Source organism: Oncorhynchus gorbuscha, linkage group LG18 (genome assembly GCF_021184085.1).
Source record: "Oncorhynchus gorbuscha isolate QuinsamMale2020 ecotype Even-year linkage group LG18, OgorEven_v1.0, whole genome shotgun sequence".
Classification (NCBI taxonomy): domain Eukaryota; kingdom Metazoa; phylum Chordata; class Actinopteri; order Salmoniformes; family Salmonidae; genus Oncorhynchus; species Oncorhynchus gorbuscha.
Genome location: NC_060190.1, coordinates 335,886 through 359,414, shown reverse-complemented (window position 1 = coordinate 359,414; position 23,529 = coordinate 335,886). Strand labels below are relative to the sequence as shown.

At 44.2% G+C, this 23,529-nt stretch overlaps 1 protein-coding gene across 2 annotated transcripts in view; it reads right to left on the bottom strand.

The window, feature by feature from the left end:
• The window catches only part of LOC124002686 (zinc finger protein 721-like), a 28,220-nt gene extending 5,201 nt beyond the window's left edge, over nucleotides 1-23,019 (bottom strand). Inside the window, exons 1-6 of one of the 2 annotated variants that reach the window (XM_046310323.1) lie at nucleotides 22,980-23,019; nucleotides 21,748-21,827; nucleotides 8,992-9,205; nucleotides 3,786-4,711; nucleotides 3,392-3,476; nucleotides 2,190-3,205 (exon numbers count right to left, since the gene is read on the bottom strand). In XM_046310323.1, coding sequence (XP_046166279.1) covers nucleotides 2,190-3,205; nucleotides 3,392-3,476; nucleotides 3,786-4,711; nucleotides 8,992-9,205; nucleotides 21,748-21,827; nucleotides 22,980-23,004 — 2,346 coding nt within the window. In that variant the 5' untranslated portion in view covers nucleotides 23,005-23,019. The remainder of the gene's footprint in view (nucleotides 1-2,189; nucleotides 3,206-3,391; nucleotides 3,477-3,785; nucleotides 4,712-8,991; nucleotides 9,206-21,747; nucleotides 21,828-22,979) is intronic. The other variant, XM_046310324.1, reaches the window with a different exon arrangement.
• Between the last annotated feature and the right edge of the window lie 510 nt (nucleotides 23,020-23,529).

The window sequence follows — 23,529 nt, the reverse complement described above, 5'->3', positions numbered from 1 at the left end:
CGCATGCGGTCGCGTAATCATAGCCTCAAGCTCATTACCATAACGCAACGTTAGCGATTTCTAAAAATCGCAAATGAAATGAAATAAATATGCCTGCTCTCAAGCTTATCCTTTTCTCAACAATCCTGTCGTCTCAGATTTTCAAAATATGCTTTAGAACCAGAGAAAATCAATAATTTGTGTAAGAGTGGTGATAGCTAGCTTAGCATTTAGCACTCAACATATTCACAAAAACCAGCAAAGGGATCAAATAAAATAATTTACCTTTGAAGAACTTCAGATGTTTCAATGAGGAGACTCTCAGTTACATAGCAGATGTCCAGTTTTTCCTGAAAGATTCTTGTGTAGGACACAACGTTCCGTTTTGTTACTATGCATTTGGCTACCGAAACTAACCGAAAATTCAGTCACCTACACGTCGAACTTTTTTCCGAATTAACTCCATAATATCGACTGAAACATGGAAAACGTTGTTTGAATCAATCTTCAAGGTGTTTTGTCATATATCTCTTCATTGAAATGCCGTTCCTGGAAGCCTGCATTGTTCTCAGATTCGGATGGAAAAATACTGGTAGGTGACTTTGCGCACCAACTTCCATACAGACACCGTGGGGACCCCTGGTAAATGTAGTCTCTTATGGTCAATCTTCCAATGATATGCCTACAAATACGTCACAATGCTGCAGACACCTTGGGGAAACGCTAGAAAGTGTCCGTTCATTCCTGTCGCATTCACAGCCATATAAGGCGATCATGGAAAACGTACCAGAAATCCTGTTGATTTCCTGGTCGCTCAAACATCTTGGTTTTGCCTGTAGCTTTTGTTCTATGGCACTCACAGTGAAAATCTTTGCAGTTCTGGAAACGTCAGAGTGTCTTCTTTCCAAAACTATCAATCCCAAGCATAGTCGAGCATCTTTTCGTGACAAAATATTGCGCTAAAAACGGGCACGTCTTTTTATCCAAAAATGAAATACTGCCCCTAGAGTCTTAACAGGTTAAGAAACAAAACCGGCAGATGGCGGGTGTTAATTTTAGGCCCTGGCCACCAGAATTAAGAGACGTTGGAGTCACTTTCCCAGGATACAGATTAAACTTCTGTGTTCTCGTGACAGCGCAGGTGGTCACTGAGACTCAGAGACAGCGCAAGTGGTTTCACACTGTCTAGGGGGGCAGAGTCACTGAGACTCAAAGGAGACAGTGCAAGTGGTTTCACACTGTCTAGGGGGGCAGAGTCACTGAGACTCAAAGGAGACAGCGCAAGCGGTTTCACACTGTCTAGGGGGGCAGAGTCACTGAGACTCAAAGGAGACAGCGCAAGTGGTTTCACACTGTCTAGGGGGGCAGAGTCACTGAGACTCAAAGGAGACAGTGCAAGTGGTTTCACACTGTCTAGGGGGGCAGAGTCACTGAGACTCAAAGGTGACAGGTGACAGCGTAGTGCAAATTAAGATAAAAGGCTCAAGACGCTGCAGGACAGGACTAGCCAGACGCTGCAGGACAGGACTAGCCAGACGCTGCAGGACAGGACTAGCCAGACGCTGCAGTGCAGGACAGGACTAGCCAGACGCTGCAGTGCAGGACAGGACTAGCCAGACGCTGCAGTGCAGGACAGGACTCGCCAAACCTCAAGTGACATGTGCTCTTCAGAACACTCTTTCCCCATAGTGAGAGCTGCAGACCTTGAAGTCTATAGGGAGTCCATTCGAGGGCTGCCTCACCCTTGTTAAGGGAACCACGCTCAGCTGGTATTGAGGCTTGGCCCTGCTGCACCACAGTCCTGACTAAAACGCTCAATGGAGAGTCTCCCAATGGATCATTTTTGTACATTTTTTATTTTATTTTACCTTTATTTAACTAGGCAAGTCAGTTAAGAACAAATTCTTACTTAAGATGATAACCCACTGTTCCCCGATAGGCTAACTGCCTTGTTCAGGGGCAGAACAACAGATGTTTACCTTGTAAGCTCGGGGATTTGATCCAGCAACCTTTTGGTTACTGGCCCATTGCTCTAACCACTAGGCTAATGATTAGTCCAGGGCTAGTCTTAATCTGTGTCTGGGATATGGGCCTTTAGAATTAAAGGTGAAAGATTGGCCCAAATATGAAGGACAAAAGTTTAGCTTTATTGAGAGGAACACAGCAACTTGGACAAAAGTTTGGTTGATAGGATAATGATTTCCACCGACCTTGACCAGTATATTCGGGAAGACAGCAGCATCTTGTAGAAGTAGAATCCCACTCTCAGTAGCCTGGTTAAGGCTCACAGCACCACAGATCCCTGAAGAGTTACGCTGGTGTCTCAGTAGGTTCTCAGAGAGCGAGAACCTCATTCCACACCCGGAGCACTGGTACGGTTTCTCTCCAGTGTGAACTCTCTGGTGTTTCAGCAGCTTTGACTCAATTGTGAAACTCTTCCCACATTCGGTGCATTGGTACAGGTTCTCCCCAGTGTGGATTCTCTGATGTTCCTTCAGCTTGGTTGAAGTGGAGAAGCTCTGGTCACAATGGATACAGTTGTAGAAGTTGACTCCAGTGTGTGACTGGGCATGTATTTTCAAGGACACCAGTTGAGCAAATCCCTTACCGCATTCTCCACATTGGTACGGCGTTTCTCCTGTGTGGAGTCGTTCATGCTTCACCAGTGTCCCAGATAGAGCAAAGCGCTTGGGGCAGTAGGAGCAGCAGTAAGGTCTCTCGCCAGTGTGCACTCTCTCATGGTTCTTCAGCTTGGCAGCAGTGGAGAAAGTCTTTTCACAATGAGCGCAGAGGAAAGGTTTCTCCCCTGTGTGTGTCTGTTGGTGAGATTTTAGGTGCGCCAACTGAGAAAAACTCTTCCCGCACTCAGGGCAGCTATAAGGTTTCTCACCCGAGTGCAACAACTGGTGTCTCTTCAAGTCTCCCATGTGAGTAAACCTGCTCCCGCAGTCAGAGCAGGGGTACGGCTTCTCTCCACTGTGCACTTTCTGGTGCGTCTTGAGGTTTGCGGCTTGGGAGAAGCCCTTCCCACACACCATACACTCGTAAGGCTTCTCTCCTGTGTGTGTTCTCTGGTGTAGCATTAGTTTGTAGGAGCTGGATAGTTCTTTTCCACACGTTGAGCAGATGTGAGGGCCCAGAGCTTTGTTGTTCTCCTGGTGTTGGTCAGTTCCTCCTAATGTAGAGGGACTCTCCTCACTCTCAGAGCAATGGTCAGGTCTCTCTGCTGTGGTAAAGAGGTCGTATGGATAAGTAAGCACCTTAAATATGTGAAGATTTGAGACTGTCAATAATATAGATGTTTCTTAATTTGGGTAATTGGAAATACACAATTTATTTACATTTCCTAAAATAAAGTAAACGTGAATGTGTAGGCTAACCCATACCTTAATAAATGAATCTTTGAACTCACCAAAAGCAGGATCTTCCTCCTCTTCTTTTACTTTGACATCTAGCACTAGACTGAGACCAGACTCCTCTACAACTGTGGGTTCAACCTGGTTGTTTTGGTCAACATAAGCCTCGGGTTAATAAATCAGACAACTCACTCAGTATAGTATGTCAACAGCAGCATTAATCTTAGTTATATTGTGTTAAGGGCCTTAATGACTGGTTTAAGGGTGCAAAATTCCAGTAACTTTCTTTAAAAATTCCCAAGTTTTCCAGAAATACAGGTTGGACGATTCCTGGAATCAGAAAGAAATAAGCAGGAAATCTGGAATCCACCAACACAGATAAAAAATGTTTTAAAAAACGAATTAAGAAAATAAATACAAAATTGCACTGGATACACCATATAAACCTACCGTACTGGTACCGTCCACAGAGGTGGCCTCCTGCCGCTGTGACCCACCCTGTATACCTTCATGGATACGACGACGATGACTGGTTCTATTCGCTGACGAGGAGAAACTCTTCCCGCAGTCGGAGCACTGGAATGGTTTCTCTCCGGTGTGAACCCTCTGGTGTCTTTTAAGGAGTGACGACGAGGAGAACCTCTTCTCGCATTGAGCGCAGTGGTACGGTTTCTCTCCGGTGTGCTGGCGCATGTGTATCTTTAAGGTCCATGGCTGAGTGAATTCCTTCCCACATTCTGAGCAGCTGTACGGCTTGGCGGTACTATTCGCTTCGCTTATATGGGATTGTTCATGTCTTGTTAGAGAGCTTGGGAAAACAAAGGTCTTTTTGCATGTGGAACACTGGTATGGTCTCTCCCCAGTGTGCATCCTCTGGTGCATCTTGAGCTCTGCTGCAGAGTTGCAGCCCCTCTCACACTCGGAGCATGGGAAAGGTTTTTTCATGCTGAGTTTCTGCTTCTCTCCGGCGTGCGTCATCATGTGGACCTTCAAGTGCCACATACGTGAGAAACTCTTCCCGCACACAGAGCAGTGGCAAGGTTTCTCTCCGGTGTGTGTCCGATGGTGTAGTTTTAACTCTCCTTGGCTGACAAACCTCTTCCAACAGTTCTTTTCCGGGCAAATGTACGGTTTCTCTCCTGTGTGCAACCTCTCGTGTGTTTTGAGGGTCCCTGTATCACTGAATCTCTTCCCGCACACAGAGCAAGGATATGGTTTCTCTCCTGTGTGCGTTCTAAGATGTCTCTGTAGTTTTGATGGGTGAGGAAACTCTTTCCCACACTCCGGGCAGCGGTAAAACGTCTTCTTAGCTGTGCGATTCTCCTGGCATCGTTCAGCTGACGCCTCATCACTAGAGCTGGGGTTTGGACTCTCTCCTGTTACAACAGTAAGGATAAAACAAGTTATGATGCGTCCCAGATGCTACCCTATTTCCTATATAGCACACTACTTTTGACCTGGCACTATACAGGAACTAGGGTATCATAATCTACTGTAGCGCTCTAGGTTCATGTATTAAAAATAATAAATAATCTCCTCGAGGGGCATTAAAGTATCGTCAGTGGGATTTCAAGTATTGTCCATCTGTGGGTAGGAGGCTTTGGGTAGGGGGTAGGAGGCTGTGGGTAGATGGTTGTGGGTAGGAGGCTGTGGGTAGGAGGCTGTGGGTAGATGGTTGTGGGTAGGAGGTTGTGGGTAGGAGGCTGTGGGTAAGAGGTAGGAGGCTGTGGGTAGATGGTTGTGGGTAGGAGGTTGTGGGTAGGAGGCTGTGGGTAGGAGCCTGTGGGTAGGGGGCTGTGGGTAGGAGGCTGTGGGTAGGAGGCTGTGGGTAGGAGGCTGTGGGTAGGGGGCTGTGGGTAGGGGGCTGTGGGTAGGAGGCTGTGGGTAGGGGGCTGTGGGTAGGAGGCTGTGGGTAGGGGGCTGTGGGAAGGGGCTGTGGGTAGGAGGCTGTGGGTAGGGGGCTGTGGGTAGGGGCTGTGGGTAGGGGGTAGGGGGCTGTGGGTAGGCGGCTGTGGGTAGGCGGCTGTGGGTAGGCGGCTGTGGGTAGGGGGCTGTGGGTAGGGGGCTGTGGGTAGGGGCTGTGGGTAGGGGGCTGTGGGTAGGGGGTAGGAGGCTGTGGGTAGGGGCTGTGGGTAGGGGGCTGTGGGTAGGGGGTAGGAGGCTGTGGGTAGGAGGCTGTGGGTAGGGGCTGTGGGTAGGGGGCTGTGGGTAGGTGGCTGTGGGTAGGCGGCTGTGGGTAGGCGGCTGTGGGTAGGAGGCTGTGGGTAGGCGGCTGTGGGTAGGCGGCTGTGGGTAGGCGGCTGTGGGTAGGGGCTGTGGGTAGGGGGCTGTGGGTAGGGGGTAGGAGGCTGTGGGTAGGGGCTGTGGGTAGGGGCTGTGGGTAGGCAGCTGTGGGTAGGCGGCTGTGGGTAGGCGGCTGTGGGTAGGAGGCTGTGGGTAGGCGGCTGTGGGTAGGAGGCTGTGGGTAGGCGGCTGTGGGTAGGGGGCTGTGGGTAGGAGGCTGTGAGTAGGAGGCTGTGGGTAGGGGGCTGTGGGTAGGGGGCTGTGGGTAGGGGGCTGTGGGTAGGGGGCTGTGACGGAAATAAAATAACAATAAGTCTGTCTTCTGTCTCAAGACAATCAATAACCATCAAAACAATTTAAAATAGGCAAACATTTATTTAAGGTATTATAAAGGAAAAAAAAGTTGGATGTTTCTGAATAGGACTTTCCCCCCTAGTGGTGAAGGAGACGTGTCGATGAAAGTTTGCAGACATCATTACAACCAACACTGTTATTTCCCCCCTCAGACATCATTACAACCAACACTGTTATTTCCCCCCTCAGACATCATTACAGCCAACACTGTTATTTCCCCCAGACATCATTACAGCCAACACTTATTTCCCCCTCAGACATCATTACAACCAACACTGTTCTTTCCCCCAGACATCATTACAGCCAACACTGTTATTTCCCCCTCTGACATCATTACAGCCAACACTTATTTCCCCCTCAGACATCATTACAACCAACACTGTTCTTTCCCCCCAGACATCATTACAGCCAACACTTATTTCCCCCCTCAGACATCATTACAACCAACACTGTTATTTCCCCCCTCAGACATTGCATGGGTGACAGAACAGCAGATACTGCAACAACAAAAAATACCACGCTGCTCACATCCGTATCATCTACAAAACATAAAACATAGCAAAGAGTCTGTCTGGGGCAAAGAGTGGCTCTGTTTCCCCTAATGGGGCAAAGAGTGGCTCTGTTTCCCCTAATGAGGCAAAGAGTGGCTCTGTTTCCCCTAATGTGGATTCCATCTTTAAAGACTCAAAGAGTGGCTCTGTTTCCCCTAATGAGGCAAAGAGTGGCTCAGTCTGTCTGGGGCAAAGAGTGGCTCTGTTTCCCCTAATGAGGCAAAGAGTGGCTCTGTTTCCCCTAATGAGGCAAAGAGTGGCTCTGTTTCCCCTAATGTGGATTCCATCTTTAAAGACTCAAAGAATGGCTCTGTTTCCCCTAATGAGGATTCCATCTTTAAAGACTCAAAGAGTGGCTCTGTTTCCCCTAATGGGGCAAAGAGTGCCTATGTTTCCCCCAATGAGGCAAAGAGTGGCTCTGTTTCCCCTAATGGGGCAAAGAGTGGCTCTGTTTCCCCTAATGAGGCAAAGAGTGGCTCTGTTTCTCCTAATGAGGCAAAGAGTGGCTCTGTTTCCCCTAATGAGGCAAAGAGTGTCTCTGTTTCCCCTAATGAGGCAAAGAGTGGCTCTGTTTCCCCTAATGGGGCAAAGAGTGGCTCTGTTTCCCCTAATGGGGCAAAGAGTGGCTCTGATTCCCCTAATGAGGCAAAGAGTGGCTCTGATTCCCCTAATGAGGCAAAGAGTGGCTCTGTTTCCCCTAATGAGGCAAAGAGTGGCTCTGTTTCCTCTAATGAGGCAAAGAGTGGCTCTGATTCCCCTAATATATGCCATGAGGCAAAGAGTGGCTCTGTTTCCCCTAATGAGGCAAAGAGTGGCTCTGATTCCCCTAATGAGGCAAAGAGTGGCTCTGTTTCCTCTAATGAGGATTCCATCTTTAAAGACTCAAAGAGTGGCTCTGTTTCCCCTAATGAGGCAAAGAGTGGCTCTGTTTCCTCTAATGAGGCAAAGAGTGGCTCTGTTTCCTCTAATGAGGATTCCATCTTTAAAGACTCAAAGAGTGGCTCTGTTTCCCCTAATGAGGCAAAGAGTGGCTCTGTTTCCCCTAATGAGGCAAAGAGTGGCTCTGTTTCCCCTAATGAGGCAAAGAGTGGCTCTGTTTCCCCTAATGGGGCAAAGAGTGGCTCTGTTTCCCCTAATGGGGCAAAGAGTGGCTCTGTTTCCCCTAATGGGGCAAAGAGTGGCTCTGATTCCCCTAATGAGGCAAAGAGTGGCTCTGATTCCCCTAATGAGGCAAAGAGTGGCTCTGTTTCCCCTAATGAGGCAAAGAGTGGCTCTGTTTCCCCTAATGAGGCAAAGAGTGGCTCTGTTTCCCCTAATGGGGCAAAGAGTGGCCCTGTTTCCCCTAATGGGGCAAAGAGTGGCCCTGTTTCTCCTAATGAGGCAAAGAGTGGCTCTGTTTCCCCTAATGAGGCAAAGAGTGGCTCTGTTTCCCCTAATGGGGCAAAGAGTGGCTCTGTTTCCCCTAATGGGGCAAAGAGTGGCTCTGATTCCCCTAATGAGGCAAAGAGTGGCTCTGTTTCCTCTAATGAGGCAAAGAGTGGCTCTGATTCCCCTAATGAGGCAAAGAGTGGCTCTGTTTCCTCTAATGAGGCAAAGAGTGGCTCTGTTTCCTCTAATGAGGATTCCATCTTTAAAGACTCAAAGAGTGGCTCTGTTTCCCCTAATGAGGCAAAGAGTGGCTCTGTTTCCCCTAATGAGGCAAAGAGTGGCTCTGTTTCCCCTAATGGGGCAAAGAGTGGCTCTGTTTCCCCTAATGGGGCAAAGAGTGGCTCTGATTCCCCTAATGAGGCAAAGAGTGGCTCTGATTCCCCTAATGAGGCAAAGAGTGGCTCTGTTTCCCCTAATGAGGCAAAGAGTGGCTCTGTTTCCCCTAATGAGGCAAAGAGTGGCTCTGTTTCCCCTAATGAGGCAAAGAGTGGCTCTGTTTCCCTAATGGGGCAAAGAGTGGCTCTGTTTCCCTAATGGGGCAAAGAGTGGCTCTGTTTCTCCTAATGAGGCAAAGAGTGGCTCTGTTTCCCTAATGAGGCAAAGAGTGGCTCTGTTTCCCCTAATGGGGCAAAGAGTGGCTCTGTTTCCCTAATGGGGCAAAGAGTGGCTCTGATTCCCCTAATGAGGCAAAGAGTGGCTCTGATTCCCCAATGAGGCAAAGAGTGGCTCTGTTTCCCCAATGAGGCAAAGAGTGGCTCTGTTTCCCCTAATGAGGCAAAGAGTGGCTCTGTTTCCTCTAATGAGGCAAAGAGTGGCTCTGATTCCCCTAATGAGGCAAAGAGTGGCTCTGTTTCCCCTAATGAGGCAAAGAGTGGCTCTGTTTCCTCTAATGAGGCAAAGAGTGGCTCTGTTTCCTCTAATGCGGCAAAGAGTGGCTCTGTTTCCTCTAATGAGGATTTCATCTTTAAAGACTCATCAAATTGAACTGTCCTCTTGAGAGAGAACCATTTTATTTCTAGTTAACATTGTCGGCTACTTACCTGTATAATTAAAACTCCACTCCTCTAAATCTTCCTCCTCCTCTTTGACTACGATGTTAAATCTAGGTATTTCACTGAAGCTGTCAAGGCCTCCAGGGTAACCAATCTCCTGCCCCTGCGGTGTGTGGTCCCGGTCACCGCGGTTACCGTCAGGACCCAGCGACAGCGTTGGTTGGGGTTCAGTTGAGCAGGATGGGGACGGCCCACCAAAGTCCTAGAATACAGAATCAAGTCAAATTGTATTTAAAGCGCATTTAAAAAAAAAAATCGCAACACACTGTATAGTAAAACATAAACAGTCAGTGCCACTTGTCAGTTAAAAAAACGACATCATTCAAGAACCACCTTCATAAGGTGAATGCACCAATTTGTCCTTCCGTAGCTCAGTTGGTAGAGCATGGCGCTTGTAACGCCAGGGTAGTGGGTTCGATCCCCGGGACCACCCATACGTAGAATGTATGCACACATGACTGTAAGTCGCTTTGGATAAAAGCGTCTGCTAAATGGCATATATTATTATTATTATTATTATATTGTAAGTCGCTCTGGATAAGAGCGTCTGCTAAATGACTTAAATGTAATGTAATGTTCTGACTCATTAGCCTGCTGTGGGTTTACAAGCCTGTATGAAAGGTATTCTACGGTGACCCTTGACCCTATTCACACACATTAGCCTGCAGTGGGTTAACAAGCCTCTCTCAAAGGCATTCTACGGTGACCCTTGACCCTATTCACACTCATTAGCCTGCTGTGGGTTTACAAGCCTGTATGAAAGGTATTCTACGGTGACCCTTGACCCTATTCCCTCAGGGAGTCTCAGGGTGAGTAGGAATATGCACACACAAAAACAAATAACATATTTCCAATTCACATGTGCGTAGTAACACATACCGGTACGCGTGTACATTAATACATACCGGTACGCGTGTACGTTAACACAGACCGGTACGCGTGTACGTTAACACAGACCGGTACATGTGTATATTAATACATACTGGTACATGTGTAAATTAACACATACTGGTACATGTGTACATTAATACATACTGGTACATGTGTACATTAACACATACTGGTATATTAATACACACTGGTACATGTGTACATTAACACATACTGGTACATGTGTATATTAATACATACTGGTACATGTGTAAATTAACACATACTGGTACATGTGTACATTAATACATACTGGTACATGTGTACATTAACACATACTGGTATATTAATACACACTGGTACATGTGTACATTAATACATACTGGTACATGTGTACATTAACACATACTGGTACATGTGTACATTAATACATACTGGTACATGTGTATATTAATACATACTGGTACATGTGTACATTAATACATACTGGTACATTGTGACTACAGGCTCTGACAATAAAGACTATAACTACAGGCCCTGACAATAAAGACTATGACTACAGGCCCTGACAATAAAGACTATGACTACAGGCCCTGACAATAGACTCGTTATGACTACAGGCCCTGACAATAAAGACTCGTTATGACTACAGGCCCTGACAATAAAGACTCGTTATGACTACAGGCCCTGACAATAAAGACTATGATTACAGGCCCTGACAATAAAGACTAAGACTACAGGCCCTGACAATAAAGACTATGACTACAGGCCCTGACAATAAAGACTGACTACAGGCCCTGACAATAAAGACTATGACTACAGGCCCTGACAATAAAGACTATGACTACAGGCCCTGACAATAAAGACTCGTTATGACTACAGGCCCTGACAATAAAGACTGACTACAGGCCCTGACAATAAAGACTATGACTACAGGCCCTGACAATAAAGACTATGACTACAGGCCCTGACAATAAAGACTCGTTATGACTACAGGCTCTGACAAGACTATGACTACAGGCCCTGACAATAAAGACTATGACTACAGGCCCTGACAATAAAGACTATGACTACAGGCCCTGACAATAAAGACTATGACTACAGGCCCTGACAATAAAGACTATAACTACAGGCCCTGACAATAAAGACTCATTATGACTACAGGCCCTGACAATAAAGACTCATTATGACTACAGGCCCTGATAATAAAGACTATGACTACAGGCCCTGACAATAAAGACTCGTTATGACTACAGGCCCTGACAATAAAGACTATGACTACAGGCCCTGACAATAAAGACTAAGACTACAGGCCCTGACAATAAAGACTATGACTACAGGCCCTGACAATAAAGACTAGTTATGACTACAGGCCCTGACAATAAAGACTCGTTATGACTACAGGCCCTGACAATAAAGACTATGATTACAGGCCCTGACAATAAAGACTAAGACTACAGGCCCTGACAATAAAGACTATGACTACAGGCCCTGACAATAAAGACTGACTACAGGCCCTGACAATAAAGACTATGACTACAGGCCCTGACAATAAAGACTATGACTACAGGCCCTGACAATAAAGACTCGTTATGACTACAGGCCCTGACAATAAAGACTCGTTATGACTACAGGCCCTGACAATAAAGACTATGACTACAGGCCCTGACAATAAAGACTATGACTACAGGCCCTGACAATAAAGACTCGTTATGACTACAGGCTCTGACAAGACTATGACTACAGGCCCTGACAATAAAGACTATGACTACAGGCCCTGACAATAAAGACTATGACTACAGGCCCTGACAATAAAGACTATGACTACAGGCCCTGACAATAAAGACTATGACTACAGGCCCTGACAATAAAGACTATAACTACAGGCCCTGACAATAAAGACTATGACTACAGGCCCTGACAATAAAGACTATGACTGCAGGCCCTGACAATAAAGACTAAGACTACAGATTATATATATATATATTACACACACACACACACACACACACACACACACACACACACACACACACACACACACACACACACACACACACACACACACACACACACACACACACACACACACACACTACCAGTCAAAAGTTGACACCTACTCATTCAAGGGGTTTTTCTTTATTTTTACTATTTCTACATTATAGAATAACAGTGAAGACATCAAAACTATGAAATAACACATATGGAATAATGTAGTAACCAAAAGAAGTGTTATACAAGTTAAAATATATTTCATATTTGAGATTCTTCAAAGGAGCCACCCTTTGCACACTCTGGGCATTCTCTCAACCAGCCTCATGAGGTAGTCACCTGGAATGCTTTTCAACTAACAATGTGCCTTTCCTTCTTAATGCATCCTTCTTTCCTTCTTAATGCATTAATATGAAATAACTGGCTCTCATGAGGAAAGGAAGACCCAGAATTATCTCTACTGAAGAAGATAAATTCATTAGAGTTAACTGCACCTCAGATTGCAGCCCAAATAAATGATTCACAGAGTTCAAGTAACAGACACATCTCAACAGCAATTGTTTAGAGGAGACTGTGTGAATCAGGCCTTCATGGTTGAATTGCTTCAAAGAAACCACTACTAATGGACACCAATAATAAGAAGACTTGCTTGGGGCAAGAAACACGAGCAATGCACATTAGATCTGTGGAAATCTGTCCTTTGGTCTGGAGTCCAAATTGGAGATTTTTCATTCCAACCGCCTTGTCTTTGTGAAACGGATGATCTCTGCATGGGTGGTTCCCATGTGAAGCATGGAGGAGGAGGTGTGATGGTATGAGGGTGCTTTGCTGGTGACACTGTTGGTGATTTATTTAGAATTCAAGGCACACTTAACCAGCATGGCTACCACAGCATTCTGCAGTGATACACCTTCCCATCTGGTTTGCGCTTATTGGGAATATAATTTGTTTCTCAACAGGACAATGACCGAAAACACACCTCCTGGCTGTGTAAGGGCTATTTGACCAGGAAGGAGAGTGGAGTGCTGCATCAGATGACCTGGCCTCCACAATCACCTGACCTCATCTCAATTGAGATGGTTTGGGATGAGTTGGACCTTAGAGTGAAGGAATAGCAGTCAACAAGTGCTCAGCATATTTGGGAACTCCTTCCAAAATGTTGGAAAAGCATTCCAGGTGAAGCTGGTTGAGAGAATGCCAAGAGTGTGCAAAGTTGTCATCAAGGCAAAGGGTGACTACTTTGAAGAATCTCAAATATAAAATATATTTTGATTTTATAGGTGTTATTTCATAGTGTTGATGTCTTCACTGTTATTCTACAATGTAGAAAATAGTAAAAATAAAGAAGAACACTGGAATGAGTAGGCGTGTCTATTATTTTACCCTAACCCTACCACTCCTCCCCTAATTAGTTTACTTCAATGGACAACAACACTTAGGCTTCCACTTCCAGCATATACTATATACATTTTACAGACAGTATATTCTACATGAGTCACCTTGTTTTTTGTCCTACCCTTCAGCTCAACACATCTCTCAACACCATCCATTTTACAGACAGTATATTCTACATTAGTCACCTTGTTTTTTGTCCTACCCTTCAGCTCAACACATCTCTCAACACCATCCATGTTTTATATCCATTTGCCATATATTTTTCAACTGTGTCGTTTCACAAAAGTTCTAAACCGTTCTCATAGTTACAGATTATAAATTAAAGAAACATTTTTTTGTGAAAAGTATTATTATATTATTGATTAATTGACTATGCCTTTTCAAATCACCCAGCAGTGATATTTGCAGAGTCAGCTCCAGGTAAATGTTGCCATTCTTCAGCCATTCCTGGACCTGCGATCCAAAACAAGCTTCATATGGACAGTACCAAAACAAATGATCTAATGATTTTGTCTCAGTCTCAAATTCTTCTCAAATTTTAAGGCTGTAACGTAACAAAATGTGTGAAAAGTCAAGGGGTCTGAATACTTGCCGAATGCACTGTAACATTCTATTGGTTGCAAGAATTTTGTATAATAATTTAGTTTTGAATCTAGCGTTGTTTTGCGTTTCAGTTCATAAACCATGTGCTATGGAATCGGTACATCGAATATCTCTTCTTTTTATTTTCCAATCTATATGGCACAGCGGTCCATTGTCTGGTCCTTAAATTAACCTCACTAGGGTAGGGGGCAGCATTCAGAATTTTGGATGAAAAGCATGCCCAAAGTAATCGGGTCCAGAAGCTGGGATATCCATAGAAATTGGTTGATTTGGATAGAAAACACTCTAAAGTTTATAAAACTGTTAAAATAATGTCTGTGAGTATAACAGAACTGATATGGCAGGCAAAAACCTGAGAAAAATCCATCCAGGAAGTGCATTTATTTTGAAAAGCCAATTTTTCCATTGAAAGCCTATCCACCATACAAAGACTTATGACACAGTTCACGATCCCTATGGCTTTCACAACATGTGGCCAGTCTTTAGGCATTGTTTCAGGCTTTTACTCTGAAAAATGAAGGAAAACAGCACTTTCAATGAGAGGACAGTGGAAATTTTTAGACACGAGTCCAGCGCCTGACCGGGAGCCTTTCTTGTTTCTCCTTTTCTATTGACAAAGCTTTTGTCCGGATGAAATATGATCGATTATTCATGACAAAAACAACCTGAGGATTGATTTTAAACATCGTTTCATATGTTTCTATGAACTTTTACGGTACTTTTTTTAAAGATTTTTCGTCTGCATGCTGTGACCACAGGTTTTCGGATATAAAGAGGGACTTGATCGAACAAAATTAAAATTTATTGGGTAACTGGGAGACTTGTGAGTGTAACCGTATGAAGATCATCAAAGGCAAGTGTTACATTTTATCGCTATTTCTGACTTTTGTTACTCGTCTACTTGGCTGGTTACTGTTTGTAATGATTTCTCTGCTGGGCGCTGTTCTCAGATTAACGCATGGTTTGCTTTCGCGGTAAAGCCTTTTTGAAATCTGACACCGTGGTTGGATTAACAAGAAGTTCATCTTTAAACTGATGTATAACACCTGTATGTTTCATGAATTTTTATAACGAGTATTTCTGTTTTTGAATTTGGCGCTCTGCAATTTCACTGGATGTTGGCCAGGTGGGACGGTAGCGTCCCACAACCCCTAGAGAGGTTTAACTGGTATACTTAATTTTCCACAAATTTCTTTAACCAATGGTTGTGTTCATTTAAACCTGCAAGAGAAACTAACTTTTCATGGCCACATGGTGCCATCTTTAGTGTTAATGATGTTTTAAAAACATTTATGCACAAAAAGTGCATAGTGCTGCTAATTGTATATGTTGTTTGTTGGTTTTCAGTATAAAACTTGGTGAAATTATTTACTGATACTGATAACACTGACAATCCTGATAACACTGACAATCCTGATAACACCGACAATCCTGATAACACCGACAATCCTGATAACACCGACAATCCTGATAACACCGACAATCCTGATAACACCGACAATCCTGATAACACCGACAATCCTGATAACACCGACAATCCTGATAACACCGACAATCCTGATAACACCGACAATCCTGATAACACCGACAATCCTGATAACACCGACAATCCTGATAACACCGACAATCCTGATAACACCGACAATCCTGATAACACCGACAATCCTGATAACACCGACAATCCTGATAACACTGACAATCCTGATAACACTGACAATCCTGATAACACTGATAACACTGACAACCCTGATAACACTGACAATCCTGATAACACTGACAATCCTGATAACACTGACAATCCTGATAACACTGACAATCCTGATAACACTGACAATCCTGATAACACTGACAATCCTGATAACACTGATAATACTGACAATCCTGATAACACTGACAATCCTGATAACACTGATAATACTGACAATCCTGATAACACTGATAATACTGACAATCCTGATAACACTGATAATACTGATAATACTGACAATCCTGATAACACTGATAACACTGTCAATCCTGATAACCGCGATAACAATGACAATTGCGATAACACTGTCAATCCAATTTTCATAACATTTAATCTCTAACTGCATGTGTGACAGAACTCCACCTGACAATATATATATTAAAAAAAATCGCAACGATATGGGCAATTATGATTTGATTCTTTTTTTGCAATTATCCGCGCTTTCATGTCAATTAGTCAGGTGCTACGGGGTCTAAATCAGTGGTCCCGAAACGGCTGATTTATTTAAGTTTTAACGCACAAGGTGAAATGTAGAAATTGGGTAGTTCATCATCAGTTTCTAGGCCGTCATTGTAAATAAGAATTTGTTCTTAACTGACTTGCCTAGTTAAATAGAAGGTTAACTCAAAGTATATATATATATATTTATTTTTTTATTCATCAGTTCCTGTTGTCATGTTAGTCATTGCAGATCTTAGAGAGATATTTATAACAGGTCTGAAATGTCCAGATCAACTAATCCAGATCAACTAATCCAGATCAACTAATCCAGATCAACTAATCCAGATCAACTAATCCAGATCAACTAATCCAGATCAACTAATCCAGATCAACTAATCCAGATCAACTAATTCAGATCAACTAATGTTTTTTTTAGCTTGTTCTTTTTTAGCACATAGATTTTGTTTCATGTTTGAGTCACTCAGATATCACATCAATAAACATTATACATTGGCAAAATGTATAGAATTGCAAGAAAACATGCTTCAATTATTGCTACATTTTTTCTGCACCTCATGACAAAATGTGTAGAATTGCAGGGAATAAGTTTTAAACCTGTCAAAACAGTTTGTGTCATGAACAGTGCTTGTGTCCAAAGAAATAGACCTAAGAGAACAGAAGGGCGGGCTGTTGGTCCTGCTGCTCTGATTGGATAAAGAAATAGACCTAAGAGAACAGAAGGGCGGGCTGTTGGTCCTGCTGCTCTGATTGGATAAAGAAATAGACCTAAGAGAACAGAAGGGCGGGCTGTTGGTCCTGCTGCTCTGATTGGATAAAGAAATAGACCTGGGAGAACAGAAGGGCGGGCCTGTTGGTCCTGCTGCTCTGATTGGATAAAGAAATAGACCTGGGAGAACAGAAGGGCGGGCTGTCGGTCCTGCTGCTCTGATTGGATAAAGAAATAGACCTGGGAAAACAGAAGGGCGGGCTGTTGGTCCTGCTGCTCTGATTGGATAAAGAAATAGACCTGGGAGAACAGAAGGGCGGGCTGTTGGTCCTGCTGCTCTGATTGGATAAAGAAATAGACCTGGGAGAACAGAAGGGCGGGCCTGTTGGTCCTGCTGCGCTGATTGGATAAAGAAATAGACCTGGGAGAACAGAAGGGCGGGCTGTTGGTCCTGCTGCTCTGATTGGATAAAGAAATAGACCTGGGAGAACAGAAGGGCGGGCTGTTGGTCCTGCTGCTGATTGGATAAAGAAATAGACCTGGGAGAACAGAAGGGCGGGCTGTCGGTCCTGCTGCTCTGATTGGATAAAGAAATAGACCTGGGAAAACAGAAGGGCGGGCTGTTGGTCCTGCTGCTCTGATTGGATAAAGAAATAGACCTGGGAGAACAGAAGGGCGGGCTGTTGGTCCTGCTGCTCTGATTGGATAAAGAAATAGACCTGGGAGAACAGAAGAGAAAGCTGTTAGTCCTGCTGCTCTGATCGGATAAAGAAAGACCTGGGAGAACAGAAGGGCGGGCTGTTGGTCCTGCTGCTCTGATTGGATAAAGCGAAGCTGTATTTCTCATTCATAATTTCACCCGGTCTTTTCCTCACATGTTTGGGTCTTGTCATTCAGATTGCTGCTGCCTCCTGTTCGTCTGCTACTATGATAAATCAATAGGTAAGAACACTTGCTATGACGCTATCAATGTGCATAATATCTAACAAGCAGAGCGAGGGTAGGGGAAATTGTTACGCTAACTCATTAAGGACACACACACATACACCAGTCCGCACACTGCTCCTAATCTGCACCTTTTTTTGGTCGATAAATGTGCAGGGAGATTTTGCCAACATCTACTTAGCAATATTATATTAAAACACTTCTGTTTTTTCCCCCCGACACGAGTGTCATCTGATTATCAACTGTCAATTTAGTCATGACATTGATGCAGCCTCCTCTCACTTTTTATAGCTATTGTTTACAGGCCACCTGGGCCGTATACAGCGTTCCTCACTGAGTTCCTATCGGACCTTGTAGTCATGAAATCTATGCAGCCTACCCAAACATTTTATATATCTACTGGTTACAGGCCACCTGGGCCGTATACAGCGTTCCTCACTGAGTTCCTATCGGACCTTGTAGTCATGAAATCTATGCAGCCTACCCAAACATTTTATATAGCGAATGTTTACAGGCCTCCTGGGCCATATACAGCGTTCCTCACTGAGTTCCCTGAATTCCTATCGGACCTTGTAGTCATAGCAGATAATATTCTAATCTTTGGTGACTTTAATATTCACATGGAAAAGTCCACAGACCCACTTCAAAAGGCTTTCGGAGCCATCATCGACTCAGTGGGTTTTGTCCAACATGTCTCCGGACCTACTCACAGCCACAGTCATACTCTGGACCTAGTTTTGTCCCATGGAATAAATATTGTGGATCTTCATGTTTTTCCTCAAAAATCGGACCACCATTTTATTACGTTTGCAATCGCAACAAATAATCTGCTCGGACACCCAACCAAGAATCATCAAAAGCTGTGCTAGAAATTCTCAGACCACCCAAAGACGTCAGAGTACAAAAATCAGTTAGCCAACTGAGGAACTAAATGTAACCTTGCGTAATACCCTAGATGCAGTCGCACCCCTAAACACAACAAAAACATTTGTCATAAGAAACTAGTTGCCTAGTTTGTTTTCACTATATATTTGACCTCTTGGTGATGTCATTCGGAAACATAATGTTAACTTTCACTGCTATGCGGACGACACACAGCTGTACAGTTTGATGAAACATGGTGAAGCCCCAAAATTGCTCTCCCTGGAAGCCTGTGTTTCAGACATAAGGAAGTGGATGGCGGCAAATGGTTTACTTTTAAACTTGGACAAAACAGAGATGCTCGTTCTAGGTCCCAAGAAACACAGAGATCTTCTGTTGAATCTGACAATTAATCTTAATGTTTGTACAGTTGTCTCAAATAAAACTGAAGGACCTCGGCGTTACTCTTGGACCCTGATCTCTCTTTTGAAGAACATATCAAGACTGTTTCAAGGAGAGCTTTTTTCCATCTACGTAACATTTAAAAAAAATCAGAAACACTCTGTCCAAAAATGATGCAGAAAAATTCATCCATGCTTTTGTTACTTCTAGGTTAGACTACTGCAATGCTCTACTTTCCGGCTACCCGGATAAAGCACTAAATGAACTTCAGTTAGTGCTAAATACGGCTGCTAGAATCCTGACTAGAACTCAAAAGTTTTATCATACTACTCTAGTGCTAGCCTCCCTACACTGGCTTCCTGTTAAGGGCAGATTACAAGGTGTGACTGCTAACCTACAAAGCATTACATGGGCTTGCTCCTACCTATCTCTCTGATTTGGTCCTGCCATACATATCTACACGTACGCTATTGTCCCTAGAACAGCTGGAGGCAGGGTTTTCTCCTATAGAGCTCAATTTTTATGGAATGGTCTACCTACCCATGTGAGAGACACAGACTCACGTCTCGACCTTTAAGTCTTTACTGAAGACTCATCTCTTCAGTGGGTCACATGATTGAGTGTAGTCTGGCTCAGGGGTGTGAAGGTGAATGGAAAGGCACTGGAGCCACGAACCACCCTTGCGGTCTCTGCCTGGCCAGTTCCACTCTCTCCTTTGGGATTTTCTGCCTCTAACCATATTAAGGGGTCCGAGTCACTGGCGCTCTTCCATGTCGTCCCTAGGAGGGGTGCGTCACTTGAGTGGGTTGAGTCACTGACGTGATCTCCCTGTCCGGGTTGGCCCCCCCTCGGGTTTGTTTCCCATGGGGGAGATCTTCATGGGCTATACTTCGTGGTTTGAAGATATCCCTCTAGTGGTGTGGGGGCTGTGCTTTGGCAAAGTGGGTGGGGTTATATCCTGCCTGGTTGGCCCTGTCTGGGGTTATCGTCGGACGGGGCCACAATGTCTCCTGACCCCTCCTGTCTCAGCCTCCAGTATTTATGCTGTAATAGTCTACGTGCTGGGGGGCTAGGGTCAGTCTGGTGTATTTCTCCTGTCTTATCCGGTGTCCTGTGTGAATTTAAGCACGCCCCCCTCTAATTCTCTCTCAATGTCTTCTCTCGGAGGACCTGAGGCCTTGGACCTGAGGCCTTGGACCTGAGGCCTTGGACCTGAGGCCTTGGACCTGAGCCCTTGGACCACGCCTCAGGACTACCTGACCTGATGACTCCTCTCCACGCTTCTTCCATGGTTCCTGCTGTTTTAGGGAGTTTTTCCTAGCCACTGTGCTTCTACATCTGCATTGCTTGCTGTTTGGATTAGTCAATTAGTAAATTATACACCCTTTCAGGTTGTTTACCAACTCATAGAAGTAGTCGTAAATTGACTACTTCAAAATGGAGATGGCCTCAATGATGCTGCACGTGCGCTCAGACGCCTTAATGAGGTACAACGCTGCGATCTTAATAAGACATCTCTATTCTCCCAACCAATCAGAGAGCGGTTAGATCTGGTTCAGGGCACCGGAGCGGAACTCCACGACATCCGGTCTCTGCTCTGTTCTTCAGAAACTTCCTTCACCATGGAGTTGAGTAACCTAGCTAGGTCTGTAGACCCAACCAACAGAAATAACACGCCATTCCACTAGTGCTGAGCAATTTGCCAAAATAACTGCTATTCTAATTGACCAACATTTAATTTCTTTCTGTGAGCTCAATGCGCACACTGCAGTTTCTCTAGAGATACACCAGATCCAGCCTGAACTGTGAGATGTAGTAGGGAGTTGTAGTTTCCAACAAGCTAATATTCCACATAATTACCACGTTTAATGCGCTAAACTAACTACAATGACCATAATCTAATGTGCATTTATTCGTCTGGTCTGTGTTTCTTTTATGCCTGCTACAGCATGATTTGAGAGGTATCTCTACCTGAAAATACATGATCTAAGTGATTGATAGTTGCATGGAGAGGCAGGTAGCCTAGTGGTTAGAGCTTTGAGCCAGTAACTGAAAGGCTGCTGAATCAAATCCCTGAGTTGACAAGGTAAAAATCTGTCGTTCTGCCCCTGACATGGTGGATGTTGAGTAAGGCAGCCCTCCACACCTCTCTGATTCAGAGGGGTTGGGTTAGGCACATTTCAGTTAAAGTATTCAGTTGTACAACTGACTAGGTATCCCAATTTCCCCAATCAGCAGTCATAAAAGTATGCCTTCTTTAAAGAACTACAAAATAGTGATTGTCAGGCAGCAGCTCTGAGATGACTTGGCATAAAATAAAACAAATGTAAGACACACAACTGAAATATTTTAGAGTAAATTAATGGTTAATATGTGAAACGCAGTAACTGTCATCACTACCATCATGGGAGTTTTATTAATAGTTGTATCCTGTGCATTCAAACCCAATAATCGAAACAGAAAAGAGTTTATTTTTCTGAATCGAACTGACCTCAAAGATAACGGATTGGTCGTGTTCGTGTGTAAACCAAGTCGGGAGAAGAGTGGATAATGTTAAAGGTTAGCTACTATTCTGCCGACGTGTACTTGGTTTACACAATATCAATCCCCGCTACTGATAGCCAACGCTAGTTATCTCCATCCAGCTACTACTTATTGTGCTAACACCAATCCGATACTTGTTTTAAATCTGTGAGTGCACACTTTGGGAAAAGGGTGGAGAAACGGGACGCAACTAGAGAACGAAAGTCGTGGTTCTCACCTCCTCCATCTTGAATCCTTCAGGAATTGTTGAAGCAGCTAAATGCTGTAGCGGGAAATGAAATCGTCCACGTCCTTTCTCTGAAATGAAAATGTTCACCACGAGGTCACGTTAGCTAGTTAGCTAGCGAATTAAACAGCCTCGCTACTAGTAGCACATTACAATTTGACAAAGGTTAGCTAGCTAGGCTAACGGCAGCCAGGAAGCTAGCTAACTGCTTTGCTAAACCCGATTACAAAACTATAAAAATAGTAGTTGGAAATATTGCCTGCTCCGTGTTTACAGTTCAAGTTTGGCAACGTCACAGCATATTTTTCAACCGTATCATTGTGATATTTGACGAATTTCCAACAAAATTACGTGGACAGCTAATCCAGACTGCTGGCTAGCTACATCAGCGTCTTTCTGCTTCCGGTCTAACTTCCGGTCCGGATTATCTTCTACTGTGGACTCCGCTATACCGCCACCACCAGTTCAGGAGCGCAGTGGTGTTTCACAACATGTATATTTTCATTTCTTAATCCAAATAATGTTATTTGAATAATACTGAGTTGACTGTTATTGATATTTTATATGCCGAGCTCTTGAGGCATCACCTAAATGTGTAATAGACAGAGTGGAAGAGGAGAAGTCCAGGGGCTACATGACTCAGGCTGCTTCCCTGACTTGACCTCTACAAGATTATCAGCAGACTCCATCACCGTCATCTACCATCCTCTGACCACTCCCTCCGCTCAAACCATGAACCGACCCGCTGCTCTTCGGAGGATGCAGCGTTCAAAGACTCGGCCTCTATTCGCCGACCTGTCATGATATATTGCTTATAATTTTTATTGTTGCAGGGTAGCCTAGTGGTTAGAGCGTTGGACTAGTTAACCGAAAGGTTGCAAATTCAAATCCCCGAGCTGACAAGGTACAAATCTGTCATTCTGCCCCTGAACAAGGCAATTAACCCACTTTTCCTAGGCCGTCATTGAAATTAAGAATTTGTTTCTAACTGAAAAAAATAAGTAAAATAAAGGTAAAATACCATTTTTAAATGTGTTGTGTTTGAAGCGTTTTGGGATTCTATGAAAACCCCTATAGAAGTGTAATAAATGATTATTAGTAGTGTATTGTAAATCCCAGTAATATAATTCTGACGAGGGGTAGCCAACCCTTCTCACGCATCGCTAGTGGAGAAAAGCAACGAGTAGTAACAACTTTTACAAGTTGTAGATCACAAATCTTACTCTTAATACATTTAATTGTCTTCATTTTTCGGTTCCGCTTCCTGAACCATGAAACACATTTTCTGAAGCCTGTTTTGTTGGGTGGGCCTTCGAATTTACTTCCATGAAAATTACACTATTGGAATTTACTTCCTGGATTGAAATAGCTGTGAAAGCGACGGCAAAGATGATGGATCTACTGACAGGATACAGTACGTCTCTCCGTTGGGAGTCGACGTCCACAAAAGCGGCACGGCGGGCTGTCAATCTTCGGTCTATCCTTTCTTTGGATTGGTGAATACATCTCACCTCATTATTGTAATCCAGTTTTGAATATTCAATGCAGGTTGTTGACGTCAACCGCCGTTATTCAATGGGGGAGAGATGCTATGCCCCATATCATGAATATGCATAGCCATCTTGAGACACCGCGGATTTAAAGTGTTGTTTTTTTTCTTCTTAAATTTGCGGGGATGTCACGTGTCCTACTTATATAAGTACACTCGTAACAACTTAAGCTTTACGAAACGTCTATTAGACCAAATAAAACTCAGGTAGCAAATAATTATTT